At 40.6% G+C, this 11,933-nt stretch overlaps 1 protein-coding gene across 5 annotated transcripts in view; it reads left to right on the top strand.

Moving 5' to 3' along the window:
• The first annotated feature begins 66 nt into the window (after positions 1-66).
• The window catches only part of VPS13D (vacuolar protein sorting 13 homolog D), a 96,158-nt gene continuing 84,291 nt past the window's right edge, over positions 67-11,933 (top strand). For all 5 annotated transcript variants that reach the window (XM_088178795.1, XM_088178798.1, XM_088178794.1 and 2 more), the window contains exons 1-16: positions 67-158; positions 2,509-2,677; positions 3,566-3,643; positions 3,870-4,060; positions 4,384-4,464; positions 4,803-4,919; positions 5,138-5,242; positions 5,572-5,742; positions 6,328-6,428; positions 6,888-7,056; positions 8,433-8,525; positions 9,211-9,421; positions 9,943-10,122; positions 10,345-10,475; positions 11,144-11,216; positions 11,704-11,874. In XM_088178795.1, the coding sequence (XP_088034921.1) occupies positions 2,581-2,677; positions 3,566-3,643; positions 3,870-4,060; positions 4,384-4,464; positions 4,803-4,919; positions 5,138-5,242; positions 5,572-5,742; positions 6,328-6,428; positions 6,888-7,056; positions 8,433-8,525; positions 9,211-9,421; positions 9,943-10,122; positions 10,345-10,475; positions 11,144-11,216; positions 11,704-11,874 (1,969 nt within the window). In that variant the 5' untranslated portion in view covers positions 67-158; positions 2,509-2,580. The remainder of the gene's footprint in view (positions 159-2,508; positions 2,678-3,565; positions 3,644-3,869; positions 4,061-4,383; positions 4,465-4,802; positions 4,920-5,137; positions 5,243-5,571; positions 5,743-6,327; positions 6,429-6,887; positions 7,057-8,432; positions 8,526-9,210; positions 9,422-9,942; positions 10,123-10,344; positions 10,476-11,143; positions 11,217-11,703; positions 11,875-11,933) is intronic.

Here is an 11,933-nt window from a genome sequence, read left to right as displayed (position 1 = left end):
GGCGCGGGGCCCGCGGTTCGGGCCCGCCCCAGGGGCGTTACCGGGCCCCGCCCACAGGGGGCGGTGCCGCCGTCCCATCGATCACTCGGCGCTCCCGCACTCGGGCGCGCCCCCGCGACCGCCCGGCGCGCGCCCGCCGCCCCCCGCTCTCAGCGCAGGTGAGTCCGGGGGTCCCGCTGGGCTCCCGAGCTGCGAGCCCCAGGAGGGCACGGGGTGAGGGGGCTCGGGTCACTCCCCGGCCCCGCTGCCTTTCCCTCCTGCGTCAGCCGCCCTTCCCGCTCCGCGGCTCCGGCCTGAGGGGCCCCTCCCTGCCGCACGCCCCTCGCGGCGCCCCGCCCCGGGGTGGGTGGGCGAGGGGCGGCCGCGGTGGGTCCCGGTCCCTGCGCCCACCGCGGGGGTCTCAGCCTGGCGCTGGGGCCTGGGGGTTCCCTCAGGGCCTCCCTCAGCACCCGGGCCGTTCGCCGCTTCGCACTCGCCGGGGCTCCCCGCGGCTCCCGCGGGGTCCGTCCCGCTCGGCCGGGCAAGGTGACCTTTCGCTTGTCGCCGGCACGCGGTGCGAGCCCACAGCTCTGTGCTGCCCGTGCCCCGCGTCCCCGGCGCTCCTTCCCGCCCGCGTTTGGGGCGCTGGAAGAGCCCCCCAGCTCCTCCGAGCGCCGCCCTGGCCCCGCCGCTGCCCGGCCCGCTGTGCCTCCCCCTGCGGAAAATCGCATCCTTTTATCGCCTTGAGACACGGCCTGCTTTGGGCTTTGCTTCTCACCCTGACAGTTCTTGTGCTGCGTGTGTTAAGGAAATTAAAACACTGTCATGTTTTTCTTCCCAGGGCACAGCAGTGCACTAGAGAGTTAAAAATATAAAAGCCTTAAAATATTGGAAAGAGTTGAAAGGTTACTTCTATCCCACGAGTTTAAGTTAAGGATGTCATGTACTTCGCTTACAGGTCTTAGGGTGACTTCAGGCATGGTTCGTGCACCGGAGGGTTTCAGTCACTGAGATGCTGATCTCTGTTCTGCTTAAATGTTTTTTCCAGGTCTTTGGTTCCAAACACCTGTAGATTCCTTTTTTTATTGACTTTGTTACACTGTCACCGAAAAAAAAAAAAAGATGACTGTATAGGCTTTTGTTTGATCTTGAGTTTCTTGTCACTTTTATTAAAATAAAAACCTATAATATGAGCTGGTGGCCCAAGAGCACTAATGCTTAGTCTTTATTGTGTAGAATAATAGTATTGTTTTTGACAATTGTTGAGAAATTTTTCGAAGGTAAAACTGTTAAAACACGTTTTCTGTGAAGTCATGTGACTGAGTTGAATTGAACTTGCCCCTGCTGTTTTCTGTTTCCTTCTTCAGGACAGCACAGTTTCACTTTCAGCCTTTAGAAAAAGCCTTTCATTGCTTGCTTAATTCTGGTTATTTAATTTAACTATTGGTTAAATATTTTCACTGCCAAAAAGGAATAAAAGTTTAAATGGGGCCGCCTAAAGTCAAGCAAACCTCATAATGAGAAAACTATACATCTTAAAGTAAAATTTAAAATGTGATTCTTAAAGCTGTCACTTTCTTCTATTGTCAGCTGTAAATAAAAGCTGTATTTTGCTTTTCTGCTTTGTAAAATTAAATGATTTAGCCAGGTATATGGGATTGAGAAAGCTTATTTTAAACACAAAATTGATACATTTATTCCATTCTAACCTCAAGAAATGGCCTGCATGCTTTTTTCATTACTGTACCAGGCTCACCCTGCCCTTGCAGGAGCTATGAGTAGTTTTGCAATTCAGTGGTTAAAAGGTTGAGCAGGGACTTTGGGATTTTAATGGCCTGATTACCACAGAAGTTGAGACAGAAGTGGCTGGAGAAGAGTGCAGGGAAATGTTCAGGAGTGTGACCAGTGGTGCTTCTCTAATGTAGCTTTTTCCCTCTTCAGTGCAATAATCTCTGCTGCCACTTTGAAAACCTATTGCAGTAACTGTTGATGAGCTATTTTTGGGGGCTTGTATCTGATTACTTCCCACACACAGTCTCTCCCAAAAAGGGGTTTGAGAAGAGTGAGTTGCTTCACAGATGTCGTGTAAGAATTCTACAAAAATACAGAAGGCTTCAGGTTGTTACTTTAGACCAGGCTGCCAAACCCAGCACGGTGAAAATACTGGCAGCAGAGGTCAAGGAGGCCAGTGCAAAATTCAGATCAGCATGGAATTTTGTCCTTTCCTTTTCTGGAGAAGGATTATAGATTTACCTTGTTGATTATTGCAACAATATGTAATGTTTTGGTTAGAGAAACAATGGAATGATGAACTTTGTGTGCAAATGAGAGTGGTGTGTGATCACCAGGTCTCTGTGAAGCTGATTTGACCCTTAAAAGGCATGGGATAAAACTTCTTTAAGGTAGAAGTCAACCTTAGTGCTTTTACTTCTCTTCAGAGAGATCACAGTAAGAATTGAAGTGACAGTGATGTCAGCTCTGCAGGCAGTGCATATTTCAGACAATAATTTTCTTGTTTTTTTCTTTCAGACTGAGACTAATTATGGAAGAGAAATCCAGAAAATGACAGAAAAGCATTAATTTTCCTCTTCTAGGACAGTCATGTTGGAAGGATTGGTAGCCTGGGTCCTCAACACCTACTTGGGCAAATATGTCAATAACCTGAACACAGACCAACTTTCAGTGGCACTTCTAAAGGGTGAGGGGGTCTTCGTGGTATTTTCTGTACTGTTTTCATATTGTGACTTAGAAAAGTGTTATTTTTTTGTGGTAACTGGAAGATGGAATAGAAATAATCAATAATGTGTTTAATGTCTATATAAACCCTTTTAAATACAAAGTTTGGTGCTAGAACTTTACAATGAACAGTAAACGATCTTATGTTCTTTGTTCTTTATCAACACTCAAACCAATTTACATAAAATTTTCAAAAGTATGCTTAGCTATCTTAGCATGTTGAATTTATGTCATAGTGTTTATGATTTATATATCATACATTTATGATACTGTTCAGTGACTTTGCTGTTGAGGGACTGTGGCAGGAAGTGTCCTGCAGCCTCTTACCTTTTGGTACTTATAGTTACTCCCCTGTAATCTGGTTTGTGTCGTGCTGCATCCACGAGTTTTGAACTTTGTACAGAGTCCTCAAATCAATGCTTTCTGTTCACCCTTTCCTGCTGTTATTTGCTGCTTCAGGTGAGGATGTTTTGTAATACTCCAAGGCTTTTCTGTGTGTGCTTTTCACAATACTAAGGAAATAAGTATCTCTTTTGAAAAGACAATGAGGAGAGGTTTTGTCTGTGGCTGCAGCAAAGTTCAGATCTAAAACCCCACAGAAGATTGCTTCTGGATGACCTCATGTAATAGCTTGAGCACATGACATTGGAAAATTAACAAGTGTAGTAAGTAACCATTGTGATCTTAACACAACCTGAAGTGGTAGGTTGGCTGTTCTCATTAAATCCCATTTAATTAAAAAAAAATAAGAGATAGCAATGCCAGTTATTTTAGGCTTACAGTGTTCAAGTTGGCTTTCTTTAAGATAGTTTTATTTACCAGACTTGTCTTTTTCTTCTGCTTTGTATAGGTGCCGTTGAATTGGAAAACTTGCCACTAAAAAAAGATGCCTTAAAGGAGCTGGAATTACCATTTGAAGTAAAGGCAGGTTTGTATTTTGTTGTGTGTGCAGGACAGATATTTTCTAAACAGAAAGTGTTGCATGTTTTAGAGGACCTGTGAGTCAGAGGCTCGAACAAATCAGGTAGCCTGATTCTTCGGTTATTTCTGGTTTAGCTTGTTTGTTTCTTACACCACATTTTCTGTGAGGATTTTCAAGGGTGCTAAGTCAGTTTTCACAGGAATCTGATATTGTGTCTGTTTTGCTTATTTAGGTTTCATTGGCAAAATAACACTACAGATCCCTTTTTATCGTCCACATGTGGATCCATGGGTGATATCTGTCTCAAAACTGCACTTAATTGGTGCACCAGAAAAAAGAGAAGATTTCGATGAGGAAAGGGAAAAGTTGCAAGAAAGAGAACACAAGAAAGCCCTTCTGCTGGCACTTGAAGAAAAATGGAAGGTGAGTCATCTTGTGTTTCATGGTGAAGAAACCTCTGTGGTGGATGGGTTGTATTTGAGTCTCCTAACAAGAGAGAGAACAAATACACAGGAAATTGAGTTAGAATTTGATTTGTACATGCTGACATAGTGCAGTTTTTGTCCTACCATCCCTTACCATTATGTTGTGTGTCCCACATATGTCAGAGATATGTAAATACCTTAAGTTAACTTGTGTAGTTTTTCTTTCTCCTTGTTAACAGTGATTTCAGTGTAACAAAGTATATCATATCCTCACCAGCTGTTACTGTGGTTAGTGATGCTTATCCATGTTTCCTTTTCCAGAAAGAACAACAACAGAAAGGGGAGTCTTACTGGTACTCAGTTACTGCATCTGTTGTCACGAGAATTGTAGAAAACATCGAAGTAAGTCTTTGCTTTTGAGTGGTTGGCAGTTAGAAATTTGCCTTTAAAATGGGGAATAATTGTATGCTAGCAAAAAAAAAGTACAGTGTGTTGTGAAAGTGGCTCGTTTCTGGGGAGAAGGGTAGGGATTGCTGATATCTGAGGAGAAGGTAGAACCAGGGAGTACAACTACAGAAATGAGGAATAGGGTTTCTGTTAGTGTAAATAAGAGAAATTTGTCAGAAAATTGCAGAAATTATGTATTGAGTATTAAATTGTTCCAGCATTAATGAAAAGTACTGCTGTCTGCTATAATGGTGTAAATAGTATATCTCTAGTAATGTTTTTTTCCTGTCCAGTTAAAAATCCAGGATGTGCATTTGAGGTTTGAAGATGGTGTCACAAATCCTCAGCAGCCGTTTGCGTTTGGCATCTGCATCAAAAATGTCTCAATGCAAAATGCAGTGTTTGAACCAGTAAGTGCAGTCTGTGTGTACAGGAGCAGCTCAGGTGAGATGCTGCATTTTATAGGTGCTAGCAAATATTGAAAAATACATACAGCATTTAAAAAACCTTCTGGTTGTTGTATTAAATTGACTCTGAGCATTTAATGGTTTTTATTTGGTATGTAAGAACTAAAAACTACATTGCACGTGGTGTGTGATCCTGACTTACTCCACTTCTTCTACTCCAGGTGGAGAAGCTGATGCGGAAAAAACAGATGGATGTTGCAGATTTCAGTGTTTACTGGGACACCAGTTGCACTTTACTGGGTGACCTGCCTCCTGGTCAGCTCCAGGTACATGAGAGAGGTTTTGCATATGAAAGAGAGGTTGTTGTTAGTCTCCTTTCTGTACTACAGACCCAATTGATGTAGAATTTATTGGATCTGGTCTTTTAAGAGCAACAAAAGTCTGTGGTTTCGTGCTTTACTGATAGGATACATGTGCAACCCACAAAGGCTGTACTGTGAAATAGCTTGTTACCTCTGAAGAGAGAACACGTTCAAGAAAGTTTTTTCCAATAGACTGGCCTGCTAATAAAGTACCTTCTAGTAGATGAAAGCAGTGCATCCTAATGACTGTTGTACACTCACTTCTTAGAGAGTAATTTGGTTGTAACCCCCAGGAAGCAATGGATAGAAGTATGGAAAGTCGTGATCATAATTACATCATGGAGCCTGTCTGCACTTCTGCTCTTCTCAAGAGGAATTGTTCTAAGGAGCCTTTAAGATCCCGGCATACTCCACGGCTGGAATGTGACATTAAGCTTGAGACCATCCCCCTGAAGCTTTCCCAGGTAAATACCAACCATTTACCTGCCAGTAACTGCAACAGATATCATGGAACTGTGGCAGTGTTTGTGACAGCTTAAATGCTGTTATTGTAGTACAAAATTAATACTCTCTGAAAGATTTTGTTTGAAAGCTCAGAGATATATGGCATAAGTTTTTTTAAAGTCAAGCATTCAAAATTGCTTATTTATTTTACTGAGACTGATTACTGCAAAAATAATTAAATTGTTGTTTTTTGTAGTAATAGGAAGGGTGCATGTGTGGGGGGGGTTGGTCTGTACAATGTCCAATGGCAGCTGATATTATTTTGTTAACCTGACATGGAAGATTTCATTTTGTGTATTTGTAAATAAAACCATAAATGGAATGTCATACATGAGCTACTAGTGGCTGGGAGAAGATGTGTCACACTGGGGAACAAGATTGTGAATTATGATTACCATTAATCTTAATTCTGCACCTTGTGCAGGCCACTGATGCCAGTAAACCAAACCTGTGGTTGGGTTTTGGGCTGGGTTTTTTCCTCTCCTCTTTTCCTGGTGAAGCACTCCAGTATCACCTCACTGATCTGTGTGTTGTTTCGTTAAAAGACGCAGTATCAGCAGATCATGGGATTTTTAAAGGAATTGGCTAGAAAAGAACGACAGCTTAAATTCAGGAAGTGGAGACCGAAAGTTACAGTAACAGAGAAGTAAGTACATCTCAATATGTGGTTTTGTATCTATATTAGAAAACCTAGAATGAGAGAAATACAGAAATGTACATAATAATCATATGTTAGAGATTCAGTTTTCGTGTTTTGTTCCCCTAACTCAGAAATCAGTTTTAAATATTCAGATGCAATTCAAATGTAAAATTATCCTTTCCTGAGTCTTTCAATCCAGTCTCTGTAACTCTAAATTTTGTTGTCTGTGCCTGATATGTGGCAGCTGGACTAAATCCCAGAGGAGTGGTGGGGCCTTGGGGAGCACTGTCTTCCAGAGTCTGCAGGACCAGCCCATCTGTGCTGGCTCCAGCGCTGCTGCTTTTCCTGGCCACTGGCCCACTGCTTTTCACTGAGTCCCCTGCACCTTTCACCAGCTGGCCATGCACTTGCCTTAGGATTTTTTAAATGAAACAGTGGTGATACAGTAATTGAAAATCGTTTCAGCTGCCGGGGATGGTGGATCTTTGCCCTGAACGCAAATCTTTCGGAGATCAGGGAGCAGAGGCAGCGTTCCACCTGGGCATTCGCGCTGCACCGCGCCCGGGATGCCGTGTCCTACACGGACTTGTACTACAGCAAGCTCAAGGGGGAGCCACTGTCTGCTGCAGACCAGGTATTTAGACTTGAGTTTCTTCTGCTGTGATGGTTACTCATCTTACATTTGGTTTGTTTCATCTTGTCATGTTTAAAACCTGGACAAGTTAAGAAACATCTTTAGATTGACTGCAGGCTGTTTTCACTGACCACAGCTGAGATTTTAATGATGAGACCTGGGCTTGTGGGAGGTGTGTGAGCTGCAGGCTTCATGTGGTTTTGTTTTGCACTGCAAAAAGCTGTCTGGTTTTTGAGCTGTAACCAGTGTTCATCAAAAATAGCATTTTTTACAGAATACAGAATGCCTGTGACAGTTGGTAACATTCTTTCTTAACTCATGTTCTCTGTAGATTCAAAAGGTATTTAAATACCAGGAATGTTTCTACCCATATGCTTAAGGAGATAATTGGGAAAAATTGTGGCTACTTGACAGTGTGTTTATGGGTTTTGGGGGGGGGATGTGTTGGGGGTTTTTTATTTGTTTTGTTTTTACAAGTTTATTTGAGAATGAAGGATTTAGTGCCCCTAATAATGAACCTATGACCTACTTCAGAAAGAAAAAACCTATGAACTGTAATTAGCTGCTTTTTATCTTTAGGTATATTGGGACTTTTTCTTCAAATCTGTTCAGGGCACCATGCACCATGTACCTGTACTAATTAAAGGTGCAATTCTATTGCTACTTTTAAGTTGTATGTAATCTTCACTTTTGTAATTTGGATATGAGCTGTAGGAGTAGGTCAATGTACAGAAAATTTTTATAGTACTTGACAAAGCCAGGTCTCATAGAGCTTGCACTGTGTTCAGCAGAGCTGTGGAATGTAACAAGGGTAATGGCAGTGGACTAGAAAAATGTCTTTTGCTTTGTTGTTTCATGATTGATTTTTTAGACTTGGGTGAATCATCAGTTCCCTCAAACAACTTGTTAATCAATACAAAGATTACACGTCTGAGTAACTGACTATAAATACTACATTGTCCTAATTCCCCCACTTCATTTCCTCCACCTTCTTTATTCAAGACAGAAGCTTTTTTTGCTCTTGGCTAAGCAAGGCATTCTTTTAAATCAGTTATTTTCTCTGGTTTAATTTTTGTGCTGCAAATCTTGCATCTTGTTTGTAATAGGAGGATATAGTTGTGAATTTTTTTACACTGCTAAAATAGTGTATTTTACAGTGCAAATAAGCTTTATTTATAATTCAGGGGAATGCCAATGTTCCCGTTGCCTACATGACTTTCATTAAATTTTGTGTGCTGAGGCACTTGGATATGATCATTAATGCCATCTTACTTTTTTCTACAAGTCTCTTACTCAGTGCAGAGATACTTGACATATTTGTGAACAAGAGTGTGTACTCCTTTACTGCAGGTACTTTACCTTTTTTGTCTTTCCAGGCAGAAATGCATCGTATTGAGGATGAGCAGACTTATGAAGAGTTGAAGGTTCTATATGAGATAGTTCATAATAAATTTCATGACTTAGCTGAGGTGAGAACATTCTCTGTACAGGGTAATATTCAGAATCTTTAAGTGATTATCTGAGGTATTGTTCTGCTGAAGAGCCTTAGCAGGTATTTTCATTTATTTAAACGTGTGGCATTAATGCTAAAAATGCAGAAATTCTCAGTTCCTGCAGTTCTTGCTGTTGTCACTTGCCATATAATGATCTTCCCCAGCAGGATCCTTGCCAGACTTCCTAGGTCAGATACTCTCCATCTTAAAAACAGCCTGAGTGGAAATGAAGCCTATAATGAATATTTTCCCAAAATAAACATGTGGCAGAAGTGAGCCTCATGGAAATAGCTTGGGAAACACACTTCATTTAATATGGACTAATCTCCATAACAACACAACATCATCTCTTGCAAATACAAATGCTAAAATGTAGAGCTGTGCTTTATGGTGTCAAATGACTTCTTTGGTTTAGGTTTCTAGACTAAGATGTAAATGGTGACATATTGCTCCATATGTGCATAATCACATGTATATTTATATATTCATATCAATATGCAGCAGTTGTTACTTCTTTGCTGCTGCTCTCCTCTAGGCTGAGTATTGATCACTGCTGAGTAAATAGGAGATGAAGCTGTGTTTGTATTGAGGTGTGTTTTGTACACTGGTGATACTCTTGCACTCAGCAGCAGTAACGTGTATGTCTTGAATGTTCAAACAGAGCATTAAAGAGCCCTTGCCTGATTCCATTGGAGGTTCCCCTTCAGCAGCACCTGCCCATGGCAGCAGCTCTGGGATGCTGCAGTACCTGCAGTCCTGGTTCCCTGGCTGGGGAGGCTGGTATGGATATGCTCAGCAGACATATGAAGGTGAACCTTTTGAAGGGCTGCTGCCAGACCCGAAGGAGCAGTGGAATCCAGAAGACATACTGGGTATGGAAACACAGGGTTTGCTCCCATTTTTGATACCTGGTCCAGGTGGGCAGAAAGAGCTCTGGGCCTGTACTGTTACAGGATTCTCTGCCAGCTGATGTACCCAGAGCCTGCCTAAAGCTGGACAGCCTGGGCAGCATGTGGCTGTTTGGGTATCTGCTTGTTTCCAAAGCCATACTGGGAGTGTATTTGTTTCCACTGTTACTGTCATTTATGGCAAAGAGCTTTGGGATGTCTTCTGTTCTTTTGTGTGTGGGGTCATGTGACTGGGTGTAACAGGAATAGTGCTGGGTTGTTGGGGTCTTTGTAAATTCAGGCTTATGTTACCTTGATTGAAATAGAAGAATTCTATGGAATATTCAGTTTTTGCAAGGAAAAGGATATATCTGCTCTAGTTTTTGTTTCTCTTTTTCCCCCTCAGAGCTGCAGAAATTTTTATTTTCATATTCATGAGAACTTTCTTGTTCTTCAGTAGTCCTCCAGAAACTTAATTTATTTAATGTGTTCTTATTTTTTATTAGGTACGGATGAATTTTTTGATCCTGCTGCAGATGCTTCCAGCATGAATACCTTTACCAAGAGAGATCATGTTTTTGCTAAATTAAATCTACAGCTGCAGGGTGGCTCTTTCACTCTGTTGCATAGGAAGAAAAAGGTCTTGCGTGCTGAAGAGACTGCTTTTATGCAGCTGGAGTTTTCAGGTATTTAGCCCATTTCTGGTCTTTCTTAAAAAAGATGAGAGCTGCCTCACAATCCTTGTACTATATAAGAAATTTCCATGTTAAATTTTTTAGTAGAAATAAATATATATAAAGACTTCAAAAATATTTGTTTCTTGGACACTATTTTTTTATTTGTAAAATTTAATTAAAATGTATGCTGTACTAAAAGAAACAAAATCATTTTATGTATTTCTATTCCAGGTGTAAAGATCTTGGCAGAATCCCTTCCTCGCAGAAAGTCTTCCCTTCTCAAAGTTCAGCTTGGTGGTCTTTTCCTGAGGGATTTGGCAACAGAAGGGACCATATTTCCTGTTCTTGTTTTCCCAAATCCTGTAGGTGAAAAAAACCCTCTAAGTTACTATGTGGAATGCATAATTGTGTATGAAAATAGTCATACTCCAAAACCCAAAGCATTTCTTTTGCCAGAAAGGGAAAACAAGAGTTTCCACTTGTTGAGTTTACTTTTTCTCTCTCTTTCCAAATATCATTTATGGAACTCTTCATTTTTTACTCTGTATTCTTGTGACTTCAACCCTTCAGTTATATGTGTAGAGAAGAAGATAATTTGTTGAACATTTGATTTTTGGAACAATCAGTACTGCTGCTTAATCAGTGATTGTTCTTCTCCATCCAGCTCTGTGGTCCAAGTAATGGTTCTGTTTCACCTGTATACTGGTACACTAAATGCACAAATAAATTCTAGAAAATATTTCAAAGTTCTCTTCTGAGTGAACAAAATTTCAATCTAAAGCCATGAGGATTTCCCATGTATTTTATGCTTTGTACTGACTGCAATTTGCACTTCAGAGTTCAGCCTGCAGGAGTGGAGAGTGTTTTCTACTTAATCATATTGCCTTCTTTTGTTTGACCATGTCAGGGAAAAAATGCATATAATAATCTCTGATGTACATATAGTTCAACAGAAAAGACTTTTATGCTTATATCAGGTGGCTTAATTGATTTTATCTAAACAATCTTTTTTCTTTTAAATTCTTATTAGCAAAAAGAGGTTGGCTGCATGTCTTCCTTTGGACTCCAAAGTTTGTCCTCAGAAAGGACTAATCAGAACACTGGTAAAGATTTCATTTTATGTTTGATGTGATAATTCCTACAAACCAGAAATTTCAAAACTAAGTGCCTAGAGTTTGAATTAATGCAAATACTTTTTGCTAATGGTAAAGATAAAATCATAGAAGCTTTGTTCAAGATGTAAGGATGCATGCAGGTTGACTTTAAAGAAAGGAAGAAATGTATTTCAAGACAATAGATTTTGCACTTACTCTTTGTTTTGGTTTAAAAAGAAATTGATAAGAGTTCAACATTAGAACCCCAATCATACAAATGTTTTTGTATCTATATACTTGTTGAATTTTGTTGATTGTAAAAGTTGATCATATTACTTCCTTTTCTGTTACTGAAGAATTTTTAGACACTTGTACTTTCCCAGTAGTACCAGTCAAAAAATCTGTTACTAAATTCTTTGGGAGTTGTTTTTTGCTTTTGTCTTGTATATTTTGGGTTTTTTTACAGCTACCTTTTATAAGTAATTTTTTTATTCAGTTGCAGATCCTGATGCCCCAGTATTTGAGATGCTTTATGAAAGAAATCCAATTCACAGCACTTTTGAGAGGCGCCTGGAAGTCAGTACCAGACCTCTAAATATTATTTACAATCCACAAGCCATTAAGAAAGTAGCTGACTTCTTCTACAAGGGAAGGGTTCATGCCTCAGGTTAACCTTTCATGTGTTTTTTTTGGTGGGGTTGGGTTTTGTTGGTGGAATTACTTCTT

This window comes from Sturnus vulgaris, chromosome 25 (assembly GCF_052056855.1).
Source record: "Sturnus vulgaris isolate bStuVul1 chromosome 25, bStuVul1.hap1, whole genome shotgun sequence".
NCBI classification, from domain to species: Eukaryota; Metazoa; Chordata; class Aves; order Passeriformes; family Sturnidae; genus Sturnus; species Sturnus vulgaris.
The sequence above is the reverse complement of the archived record's forward strand: the minus strand, read 5'-3'. Positions and strand labels throughout refer to the sequence as shown.